At 36.5% G+C, this 13335-nt stretch overlaps 1 protein-coding gene across 12 annotated transcripts in view; it reads left to right on the top strand.

Moving 5' to 3' along the window:
- TBL1X (transducin beta like 1 X-linked) overlaps positions 1–13335 on the top strand; it is a 205626-nt gene that overhangs the window by 111087 nt on the left and 81204 nt on the right. For all 12 annotated transcript variants that reach the window (XM_009683683.2, XM_068921037.1, XM_068921074.1 and 9 more), the window contains one exon: positions 289–396. Coding sequence is in view for 1 of the 12 variants with exons in the window: in XM_068921004.1 (XP_068777105.1) it covers positions 289–396 (108 nt within the window). In the remaining 11 variants the exon portion in view is untranslated. The remainder of the gene's footprint in view (positions 1–288; positions 397–13335) is intronic.

Genomic DNA, 13335 nt, shown 5'->3' with positions numbered 1-13335 from the left:
AAAAGTACACTGCTTTGCAAAGCACTTGCATGCTCTGAGTCACCAGGGCTTGCTCTTTCCTCTGCGATAGATTTTGTGTGTGCGTGCGTGTGAGTGTGTGTGTGTGTGTGTGTGTGTGTGTGTGTGTATGTTTTGGGTTTTTTTCCTTACGGTTCTGCCAAATCTCCTAACTTGGGAAACCGTAAGAGAACGCTCGGTACATGGGAGAATGCAAAAAAAAAAAAAAAAAAAAAAAAGTAGCAGTCAAACGCTCAGGTATTGACTGGGTCACTGTCTTTCTCGTTTCAGCCCTCGCAGCTGGCGGATGTGGTGAGCTCCATGGTAACTCAAACCCCCAGACTCTGGACAGCAGCCTGCGAGGAGCAGCATTCAGCAGCTCAAGGGTCTCGCGACCAGGTAAGCCAAAGTAATCTCCAAACATGGCCTTACCTTGGGGAGGCGGTTGCTGATCCTCCTGCCTTCCAGATTTTCTCCTGGTGAAGCCTCATGTCCAGCTTGAATTTAAGAAGTTAATTCTTAAACTTTATATTTGCTAATAAAATTCCTGCCAGTGCTATCATTCAAGGCTACAGCAGTCCAGCTCGCTCAAATAGAGACATGTGAGGAAATGCTTAAATATGCTAAATACGGATTCAAAAGTTGCAATGTAACAAAGCAGAGAAGCGCTTTATGATTCTTTAAGTGGTGACTCTAAAATTAGATAATTGCTATGCTAGGAATTAACCCCCAAATAGATCTACCAGGGCCAAGATCTCTCTTACCACTGTCACTACCTTTTTGTCAGGATTATCCTTTTATTAACCTTAGGTTTGGGCTCTCTTACCATCTTACAATCATTTATAGAGACCGTTTCTATGTTTATGTCATAGGTACTCTTCGGACTTTTCAAATTGTTGATGTGCTCTTTTCACACAACTGCCTTCTAAATCCCTTGCTATGCTAATTACAGAGCATGGGATATTCTAGTTAACAACTTACGGAGGAATCCTTCCCCTATTTTGGTGGAGAAAACGATAAATCAAGACCTTTCCTGTCTTGGGAAAACGCAAGGGACTATAAAGCTATATTGACTGTTCCAGTGTCGCTAATGCTGTGAACAGACACAATATCTATGCTCCTATGCATGTATCCCTCCAGGGGTTGTATTAAGCCTTTTTGCCCTAAGCTTTCACTTGCATTTGTGTTCAGTTGTTTGTGTGCCTTTTTTTTTTTAACCCGAAAGTCCCTGGTTTCCATGCGCCATTCTCTGGGTATGACCTACGTTCTTTCTTCCTGGGTACTTCCTGGGTGGCTGTAATAAAATGTACCTGTCTTACAAAGCAATCCACATTACTCTGAATAACCACCCTGCCACCTTTATTAACCAAGCTGCTGATTTTTATGTCATAAACAACTGCTCCCAACAATGATTTATTTCCTTTTGTATCAATGATGATACTTGTAGATAATTGTGAGCTGGTACTGACAGATTTTATTGGGGTAACATAGAGCACACTTCTTCAATTATTACTTCCTGTCGACTGCTACGTTTTTATATCTATCAGTTATCTCTATCTTAATTCGTTTAACTTATGTTTAATGATACTGATAAAATAGCAAATTTCTTAATCTATGCAATATGGCTCTAAGCTAAATGCTCTACAAAAGTCTGTGTGTTTCATCCATGGAGTAACTTCTGTTGACCAAAAGGTGTAACTTTATCAGATGATTAAATCAAGCCTTTGTATTTTACTGACCTAGTATCCATAAAATGGTGTTGACTGGCACCGGTTTTATTCATGTCATTTCCCAGTGAATTTATCCTTTATCAGTTTGGCCATTATTTTGTTTGAGAGTAATAGTTGGCTTAGAACTCTATAATTACTCAGATCGTATTGCTTACCATCTCTTCAAATATTGGCAGAAAATGTTAGCAGTCTTACTAAATTTCTCTAGTGTTCCAAAATGTTTTGAAAATTAGCATCATTGAAATGATGCGCTCTGAAACACTTTTAGGATGCTAAGGCACAAATTATCTGGGTGTGCTGATTTAAAGTTGTATTTTAACATTCATTTTGATTACTAATGACGACCTCATCTGTATAAATTTTTTCTACTTAAAGAGAGAGAATATTTAAGTCATAATTTTTTGCACAGTTCTCAACCGTTTTATAGTCTCCATATGCTGATGGGTCTGGACCATAGTTTGTGTCTTTACTTTTGAAATATGAATCAGAAGCTGGAGACCCTCAGCTTTCTCTCCTATTTTCTTTAGTCCATAATTTCCTGTTTAAATTCATTTCTATCTAAGCTTTTTTTTTTTTTTTAACACACATAATGTGTATTTCTATCTAATTGCTGCCTTCAACACAGAAGTAGGGTATGCTTTTAGCCACAGGTTGCCTCTTTTTGGACTTTTCATCCCTGGTGGTGGTGGGATAAGGGAGGGTCCATTCGCATTTCTGACTATGTCCTTTATCCCAAATGCAGGCGTAATCTTCCTCTGGTTCCCTTGGCTGACCAACTTCCATGCTAGTGATTAACTAATCTTTGCATATTGAATATGCAGGTCCAGAATGCAGTTATCCTTTTGGTATTTGAAAAATTATCCTGTGAATAAAATTTTGAAGCAGGTGATGTTTTACTACTGACTGCATGATATTTCTAGCTTGCATCTCTCAGATGGAAGTCCTTCATAATTCTTTTCATGTTTTACAGACAGGCACTTAAAAGAATAGATCATCCAGTTCTCTGATACAGTTTAGTGGTTTGCTGTATCTCACATTACCAACAATAGATCCTCGTGGGATTTGCTAGATAGCATATTATTTATATGCATCCAAGATCTTGTGCCCTTGGCTTATCAATAATTCAGAGAGATAATGATGTATTTAATGTAGAGTCTCATCATCTATTTCTTTTTGCCTTACTGTATTTAATAACAGATTGTCCTGACAAGTTATAAACCCTAATTTTAAGATTTTAAGCATGGAGATTGCCCCAACAGTTTTAAGCAATTACGATTTCATAAAATATCTACTTCTATGGTCTTTATGGTCACTCTTGCTTGCTTCCCAGGCCCTCTGGGTCTTCTCTCCACATCGGTTGCCGTGTGTAAGGTTGAGTTTGTGTTACATTTGTTTCTGTAACGCCTCCCAATTGACTTTAGAACCTTTTTAACTACCCTAAATAGTCCTTATCCAAACCCCATGTCAGTGAGATGAAGCTTATTCCCTAAATTTTGTTCCTTCTCCCTGTGGTTGTGAACTGCTGTTCCAAGAAACAAAACTTTTCAACTTTTCATCAAATACATGGCCAATTAATTGACCATCAATCTTTTTCTTTTTTTTAATATTTTGTTGCTTGTGAGATCGGACTGGCCTGAGATCCTTTTCACGTTCTTCCTTCTGAAATGTGCAGCTGTTCTTTTACTAGCCGGAGATTACTGACTTGAATTGGAAATACGTGCTTTAGCACTGTTCCGTCTCATAGTAACACTAAGACTTTCATGTCATAAAGAGAATGTCTCCAACTAAGGTAGAAAATGTGATGCTTCAAAGAAGTTCCAGAAAGAGTTCATGCAACTTCCTGGTGTCAAACATTGTAGAAACCCTTTCTTGTGTTTTGGTGGGTTAGGAGGAGCAGCCAGTGCAAATCTGCTCGGAGAGTTTCAAAACAATCACGTATCTGAACCAGTAAGAGGAAACTCAAAATGCTGCAGGCTTTTCTGCCTGAGTAAAACACATGTTTCCAACAGACGAAGGAAACAAATAAAAAAACCAAAACAAATTATTTTCCACTCTTGTGAGAGCAATGCAGTGTAAAGACAGGTAAAATCTGCTCACATTATGAACTTTATTCTCTATCCCTACTTTAATGAAGAAAGACTTGGCTTTTGTGAAGTTTAGTGTAAGGGGATGACAAGACACAAAATGCAAAGTGTGAAGAATATCTATGCTTATGTTTGTCTGAGTTAACTTTCCCATTCAGAAGTCATGTTTTGGAGTCTAAAGAGAAAAACCTCCAGAGTTCCCTTTGTCAGTGGGAACTTCCTGTTATTCTTGTTAGTCTAGTACTTTGCCTCTTTCTCGTATAGTAAGTTTTCAAACTCCTCAGAGAATAACTTTGATTACTAACTTTGTAAAATCTTAATGTCTTTCTTGCCTTAACATCCAAACAGCACAACACCTCTATAACGAACTGGAGGCACAGCTAAAACTGCAACGAACTGGAGGCACAGCTAAAACTACAACATCCTGTATATAAGCAAAAGGGTTGAAGTCAAATTCAAATGTAGAAACAAAGTTAGTAATCACTTGCTAGTGGATCTTCCTTTGTGCTTGGAATTGGACTAAATTATATACAGAGGCTTGGTCAATCCTTTGCTTTATGAGTTTAGTTGCCTGAGCTAAGACCACAATTTTTGTATGTTGAGCATCAGACCACTTCAGTATTAGGTAGGCACCCAAAATATTTCCCCAAGTTAGTAGTGGCTTTTGAAAATCATGGCCAAAATCTTTGTCAAAACTAGTAAAAATCCATTTTAACAAAATGTAAGCATGTTAATTTTGTCCCATGCGTTCTTACTGTTATCACTGTTTATTATTGACATGGTGGGGGTGACAGTGACAAGATGCTGACTATACTGAGATCATTTGTGATATGTTGTATAAATGCATAGTGAGTTACGGTATCTTGACCAAAAAACCTTATAGTGTAAAAAGCAAGACGGAACAGAGAGATGAAGCAGCATTACAGAGGAGAATGGGGAGAACTGAGAGACTTAAATTAGAAACAGTAGGAGTATGCACATGATACCTAGAAAGACACAGCTTGCCTTTTCCTAGATTGATGTTTAGTGTATTAATCAATCCTTGAATTTAAGAACTAGATGTTTTATAGGATAAGTGGAATATATTCTAAACAAATCAGCAGATAGGTTTCTGTTGTTTAAGGAGCTTAGAATAGATGCATCTTGAGAATGTCACAGATGAACTGTAGTGGAAAAAAGCTGCAACTAGTTTTGGTAAAAGCATAAAAGCACAGATTATCACGTGAAAAGGTTCAGTATGGGCCCATGTATTAATATACTTTTTCAAAAATGTTTCCAGAATAGTATTTTTTCAGAAGCTTTTCAGAAACATTCTTTTGATATGAATGAAAAGAATATTTCCTTATGGTTCATCATTAAGATGGTTAATTTTGATGGAACGGGCATCTTTTTACATGACAAGAACAATGCATTTTATACAAGAACTATGAAAGGAACTATCGTCAAACAGTTGGTTATTGATTTTTCTACCTTTCAATGCATGGGTTTTATAAGTATCATAACACATTTGTGCATACTTCTTGCTTAACAGTTTTTATAATTTTTTACAGTTGGTGATTTGCATTTGTCTTAATTTATTTAGAACTTGCTAATCAATGGTATGGCACAGGCAGACAGAGAAGCTTCTGCATGGTAAAAGCATGTACTGTTGGCAGTAGAACCTGCCATTTCATTGGTTAATTAGACTTAATAAAGTAAGATGAACTAGAATAATCAAACTAATTTTTAAACAATACCCTGTAACTAAAACCAAGAATTTTATTATAATGAACTATCTGTATATTGATTTTGATTTCTAAAAATTATTTTTCAAATGTTGTCAACGAATAATCTAGAGCCTGTGGGACAACACATGAACTAGCAGTTGGGCTGCTCAGCATTCATTGTTCATAGTGTGTGGTTATGCCTATAAACGACATGATATTGTTTCTGTTCATTAGAAAATAGTGAACTGTTGTCATAACATTCTGAAAATTAAGCATTAAAAATAACATACAAATAAACACACTTTAAATTTCCATCATTTGCAACAATTTCAAGAATAAAGCATGGTTATGTCTATATATATTCACTGATACTTCCCTTGCTACTTGGTGAATCATACTTAGCTGAACTCTGCATTTTTATTCCGGAAATATTACTGAATTGGTATTTTTATCACCGTTCAGCCAAGGCGGAAGAAAGGGTATCTAGCTAGAACATGAACTTGCCCGTTAGAAACAATTTCTATGCCTTTACATTGTGCTGAAGAGATGAGGAAACTACTATTCATGTCACTGCCCACTTCTGAGTTACTTGTTGTGAGTCTTGGGATTATATGGCAGTGTTTTAAGCTACTGCTAGTGGAATAAGATTGTTGCTTTTTTTTTTTTTTTTTAATACTGCTAAGGTTCCAAGGAAGGTTTTCTGTGATAGTGAAGAGCAGCTTGAAAACATTAGCATTCCAAAATCAGAAGATAAAATGTATTATCCTGTGATTTTTTTTAACTGAATTTGTTATTCCTTGAGACATAACTCAGACCTTTGAACACGGGGGTAGGACAATCCTGTACACTATCCTTTGATTTGAAGAGATTGTTGGGATTCCAAGTTCAACATGTCAATCACTCGATAGTGCTACTAATAGATAAAAAGAGTGGAGAAAGATGATGTACGTGCTAATCACTAATAACTGAATATTTAGTTTACCTACAGTGCCAGATTATGTCAAAGGTGCATCAAACAATAACTCCACAAGGGGTGTATGAAAGAAAATCTATTTTAGAAATCGGCTGCTGCTCAGAAGCGTGGAAGCTGCCGTACAGTGATGGTGGGAAAACAGGGTGCGCGTAGCCTTCTGCATTGCCCTAAACTCTTCCTGTGAGTTTGCTCAGAAGCGACTTCATGCAGCCAACCAGTTCTTTTTCCACCCACCGTCTGCCTAACTTGTCTGAGCAGGGCAGGAGAAACTGAAGTCATTGAATTTAGTTTAGGCTCTGGCACTCTTGGGAAACTCAGGCACGTCCTCACCCTTGTGCAGTGCACACATGGTTGGTTTGACACATTTCAGAGGCATAGGATCTTCTGCAGACGAGCTGTAATGAGGGACGATGCATGTGCAATAAATCTGCTACTTCCTGAACAGTTAGAACAGTTTTCTTCTGAGGAAGAATGGGATTTGGCATTTTTTTAAATGTTTGAGGAGTTTGTTTTAAACTGAATTATTTTCTTTCATCACTCTAGGTTGCAGAAACTGAATTACTAGAGGCAATCTAATTAAACATAGTCCTAAATATCTGAACATCTCATATAGCTCTGCCACAGAGAGACAGAACAAGACAGAACATATATTTATTCTTTCAATAAGTTGTTCCTCTATAAATTAGTACCTTGGAAATGTATATGATCTGTATTGCCATATAATTATATGGCCTGTACTAGCTAAACTGCTTTGATTCAACAGAGCAGTAGTATAGTATATGGATAATCGTACTGTTTTGTAGATTATGCATGTTAAAAGATTTGTGCCCAATGTACACGCATTAACATCAGTTCCTGTTGTCTCAGGTGTATTGAAGTCAGCTTGTGAGGATTTTCACATAATATTTTACTGTCTAATCTTCACTTTAAATGCTTTAAGTGAAAAGAAATCAAATTACCGTTTTTCTTAAAAGTTTAATTAGCTATACTAGTGAGACTTAGGACATAATCATTCAATGTGAACTTGTGAGATTTAAGATACAATTAATGAATACGGTATTACAAGCATGTCATCACTGATACTGCATTTTTACTTGCACACTCAGGTCACAGGTTGACGCTTGGTTTTGTACTAGAGTACCTTGGCCCAAGCTTTTCCTTCGTAAGTGTGATTACACGGACTTAGTAAAGTTGTTGTAACGGCATAGTTGGAGATCGGATGATCACCCCAGAAAAGGCTGTGGTGGTTTGAGATACTGCAGCGCCCGCGCCTTGGCCAGCAGAAGGGAGCACCTGAGCGCTCCTCCGCTGCTTCAGCCGAAAGTCGGTTGGTTGCCAGCCAGCTGTTGCCGAAGTCTGTTAAAACTTGGTGGGATGTTTTAGCATTTCGGTAGGTAAGGAGAGGTCAGACGATCTCTCGCTTTGATTCCGCTGTGAGGGACAGCAGGCTCCAGTTAAGGAGCAGGGGCAAACAGCTGCCGTTCAGGAAATTTTACAGAAGTGCAGCCGTTTTTGCAGTCTCAAACCAGAGTCTGGCAAAGCCCGTGCCCTTTGCATATGCATATTGCTTTCAGACCCTTTCAAGAGAGGTGGCTTCCCAGTACTGTATAACATTGTATCTTTTGCTAATAAGTGGTCCAGGAGATTGGGATATTATGGTTGTTATCTGCTCAGAAAATATGTGGGGAGCAGGAAAGAGACTCTTTCAAATAATGTATCCATTATAATCAAAAAAGACGTTTTGTAATTTTCGTTATGTCTGAGGTGGTTAATGTTTTTGTTTTGGTTACTCTATGGGCTACAGTGTAAATTAGCAAGTATCTCAAATCTCTGCAAAATGAATTGTATTTATAGTCAAATCAATTTAAATAAGGTCAGCTCAACTGATGCATGCACAAATTAATTTCTCTTTTATCTAGCCTCCTTCCAGTCCTAATAAACAGAATAATCAATCGTAGGAGCCTTCTTCTATAACGTGATTGCGCATCTCTGATGAAGGAAACGTAAAATTATTTCTCTCTAGTCCCTACTCTGTTCCCCCAGTAACTATGATGTGTGGATTTCATTGCTCGTTTTAATCATTTTTTACATTACGTGATGGAAAATAGAAAAAAATATATTTTTTGAGATCATATGTTTAAATAGTCATTATATTCACCATTGTAAAACTAACTGTAAGATGTATAATATATTTATGGTTTCCCACAACACACAAAAAATGCCACTTTGACGCGTAATATTCTTCACAAGCCAAAAAAGCAAAGATACTATGTTTTGAAGAGTTTGCGTTGCAGTGGCCTATGCCCATTTTTATCAGTGATGGCTGCTCTGAAGTCAGTGGCACCTGTCTTATTGATTCCAGTGGGTGCAAGACTTCAGCTAGGAATTTTCTGTCTTACTTGGAACACAGTGTAAGGTGCCAAGCAAAAGCTTGGGTTAAGATACTAGAAAAAAAAAACAATTAAAGCTTCTCTTTAGGTTATTGACTGAGAGCCTCCTTAATAGGTTGACCACGCCGCTTACCTGCTTCTCACATGGAACTGGAACTGGCCTGCTAATGAAATATTTTTACTTTTATGTTGAAATGTTTACACTATATATTAATTTGCTATGGTCTTTTAGTTAGATGGATATATAGTATGTGACACATTTAATAGCTTTTATCTACATATGCAATTATGAAAAATGCGTGATATCTGAAAGATCAACTTGCAATCTGTTCATAGCAGTATTTTACAGCCTATTGGTATACTTGTGCCTTTACCAACCAGTTCTCCCTTTTCCAGTGGCCAGCAGATTAAGGCAAACTTGTGTTCTGACGATTTATCTAAAAACATGTGTTCAGAATATGTCCAGTTAAGTCTAGGTGACAAGATTAGAAGCAGCAATCTATCTGAAGAAGTATCCCTACTGTATAGTTAATGACAACTTTTGGACAGCTAGTTCGGAAATACTGTTGCTATACTACCACCCACATCAGGATATAGCAGGGAGTTGCTTCAAAATAGTATGTAAATATAGCCTGAGCAGTCAAATGCTGCTTCTGGTGTTTTACATGGGTGTGGAGTTGCTGCTGCTGTTTCTGCCTCTTCTGCTCTGTACTGATACCAAAATAAAATTAGTTTGAGGAAATCTGGGTGTGATTCAGATGCAGCTGTTGGCTTTCATATAGGAATTGAATCGTAGGAGCCACATAAAGTCAAACTAGATTTTGACCATTTTGTTATCGCACCTTAATATTAATAGATTCAGGGTTAAATGTTTGTTTAATATTAGAATATCTTGTTATGTCTGTAGGGAAATGAAATGCAGAAAGTACCCTTATTTGTCCTTTGAGCTTTCAGGCTATGAAATTTGTTCCAGAAGAAATTTGACATGAATATCTTTTTTCACTGAAATTGGTCTTTTCTTGTATATTAAAAATCAAGGGTCATCGTGCAAAAATATTAATCTTTTTATTGGCAAAGAAGGGTGTGGTGTTCCTTTTTGAATAATTAATTTTGTGTTTCAAAAAGTTTGTTGTCCTCATATGTGAATTACCTCCATATTTTAAAGATTTATTACTTTAGGTTTTAGCACAATAACATCTCTTTACACTGTCAGTTTCATCAGCTTTTCGCAAATTCTCTCTTTTTTGAGCTGAAAGTTCAGCTATGATGAAATATGACTAAGGCTAAATTTGATATCTGATGTGCCATGATGTCTCTTCTAGCTGTGCTTTCCCAAAGCATTGCTTTGGACCTTTCCAGATTATACAATAACATTCCAATATTTTTGTCTTTTTTTTTTTTTTAAATATCTTTAGCTTTTAGTCATACTATGTATGACTAAAATAATCATAGTAATCATAGTGGGATGATGCTGTTTTAAATAATTTGAGTTGATTAATCTCTACGTAGTAGTAAATTAGAGAAATCATTTTTTCATTTTTATGTATGCATTAGGTTTCTCTCTAGATACTGATAGATTTTTGTAAATTACCTGCTTACGAGTAGGTCCAAATATTTTAAATTAGACTTTTTAGTCCTAATAAGATAACATTTTAAAAGTCTGTCAATACATACACTCTCTGTACGCTCCAAGATTGAAACTCTCCCCCTAAGTAGGTCTCTGAAGTTATGTGTAAATCGTTCAAAGGAATGTAACAAATTAAGTATCAGTTTTAAATAAAATAGAACAGGGTCAGAGCAACAGAAGTCAAGGGAACCAGAGCTATCTGCAGTGACATCGATCTGAAGATTGCGCTCTGAGGGATGAAGAAAGGGATCAGTGGGAGCAATTAGATCAGTGAAGTTGAGTGGAAGGGGAGGAAAAAAGGGTCTGATGGAGCTCCAGTTTGGCGCTTGGAACACAGAGGTGAGGAGAACAATTCAATTCCTCAGAGTCTTTCCACTCCGTAAATACTTGATTAACTAGGGCTACCAAAATCCAAAAATGGAGGAAAACTAGTATCTGAGCTAGACTAAGCCTATTGGTCTTGCCTAGTCCCAATTTTATTGTAGGTATAAATACCAATCCACCAACTCTTCCCTTTTTTTTCCCTATAAACTAACCATCTTTCTTTCCTTTTGTACTATATTTTCCGTCAATATAAATATTTTGAGAACTTACAATATTTCCTTCAAACTATTTCAGTTTCTCTTCTACTGCATATTTCAGTCGTTCACCAAAGCTTGAACTGTGCAATGTCTCTCTCAGCGTGCTCTTCTTATTTATGGTCACCAGTGCTGTAATCACTGGCTGCTCTCGCGTCACATAACAGCGCCATGATTATTGCATAGAGCGCCATGATTAAAGTGTGTGTTAGCTTTGTTGGGGTTTTGTAGAAGTCTAGCTTGGTCTTTGCATATGTTCTTCTCTTGACTCTAAGTTGGTTTTGTTTTAGGATTTCACAGTAGAGAAAATATTATTTTTTATGTTGCTAAAATTTTGACACAAATATTTTGGAGACAGGTGAGCTTGTATTTGTATTGATTTGAACTATTGTTTCTATGCAGTGGGAGATGCATGTCCCTTGCAAAAACAGAGTAAAATAGGAATAGTCTTATTTTTACAGCAGTGGAGGAAATAATTTCTAGTAGTGACATATTCATTACTACTTGAGTTGATGTATAGAAGAAATATTTTAGGTATATGATTTTTGCTGTGGCTTTGTCTAATTGCTGTAAATTAAATGCTGTGCATTAAATTTAACCCCAGGGCTTGTTTACGTAATTTTAATTATACTTTTCAGTAGATTTAGAGAGAGTTTAAACAGCAGATTTTATTCCTCAAGTGGTTTCTTGAGCTTCTAGAAGCTTACATAGTTCTTTTTATTGCAGTTTGTCTTGAGAAAAGATATCAAAAGCTTGAAGTATGTTCATAGAGAATGGGGATTCAGCTAAAAACTTTGTGAAGATAGCAGATCTCAAGCTCTCTTGCTCTCACATGAAGACGTTAGCACGGAAGGCAGGCGTTAAGCTGTTTATCACAGTCAGACATGATCACTCGCTTCTGAATTAGATCTACCCATGATGGTCAGCATGAAGCTAATCAGATCACTTGCACCATTTGATCTCGTTGCATCGCCTTTGATTATCAAAGTGAATTTCAACTGCTTTAAGCTAGAACTGATCTGAAACAACCGGTAAATTTGTGTAGCTGTGATTACATTTTCCAGTTGTTGCATTTCGTATGATCTGAGCCTGAAGACTGGGTGTTAAAAAAATTAAAACGAAATGGTAATTTATTATGTGTCGTATCTTGTCATGTGAATAGTTATATTCGTTTTCTCTGTTTTGTTTTGAACAATGCAGAATGGATTTTGGTTAACTTTTACAGTTTTTAATTGGGATAACGTATAAAAATCATTGTTCTGTCCATAGAATGCACCTCCTTTCCTCCTGAATATTAGATGATATATAAAAAGATATTTGGTAATGGCTTTAAAGGTACAGTAAACCCCCTCAGTAATTTCAGTTTAACAGCTGAGAACAACAATGATTTCTTTGTGAATGGTGCGTAATGCCACGTAATTACTAGGCTTTTCAGTCTGTCATTAGAATAAAAAAGATCAATGATTTGCTCTCCCCATCCTCATTTGTGTTTTACCTGATCAGTTTAGTAAATGTTAACAAACTTTGAAGCAAAAATTAGCTGTGTTATCAGTAGAATTCTTATGAATCTCTTACTTCTTGTGCATTTTGTAAGAGCTATATTTAGCAGTTTTGTTTTGTTCATCAGCTATATTTGATTCTTTTTAGTCCTCACATTTGAATTCTGCTGTTTGTATATATCTGATCTATAATAACTTTAATCTGACCATTGGGGAAGCTGGACCACTGAGGGCAAAATAGCCATTGTGATTTGATTCCTAATTGTTTTGGCTGGCATTTTTAATGCTTATTCATTTAGTTAGTAAACCACTACTTCAGTTAGGCCCACCAAGCTAAAATTGAGGTAAAAGGATGTGGTCAAGACTTAAAAACAAGATGTGGGTACTTATTGTATGCAGTGCAGATGTGACTGGATTTTGTAGAAGCCCAGGACTTGGGAAACTGGTGAGAGGGTGCATCTTTTTCCCAACTTAGTTTAAACTACAATTGAAATTATTTACCTTTCGTAACTGGCAGAAGAGTTATTTCAGAATATATAAAGTCTTGGGGAGTTTGAGCCATTGAAAAATGTGTTTTTGTGTTATTTGTGTAATGATGCACTGTATTTTGACATGTTAGAATCAGGAGATGAAATAAAGTGTTACTTCCCTCCTGTTTAAAGGGTATTTAATTATGTTAAAAACTAAATTGTGCTTTCTAATTTGCATTCAGATTCCGGAAAGTGACTGTGTGGCTTGTAGCTGAGATATT

Source organism: Struthio camelus, chromosome 1, assembly GCF_040807025.1.
Source record: "Struthio camelus isolate bStrCam1 chromosome 1, bStrCam1.hap1, whole genome shotgun sequence".
NCBI lineage: Eukaryota > Metazoa > Chordata > Aves > Struthioniformes > Struthionidae > Struthio > Struthio camelus.
Note: the sequence above shows the minus strand (reverse complement) of the source record. Positions and strands in the feature narration are given on the sequence as shown.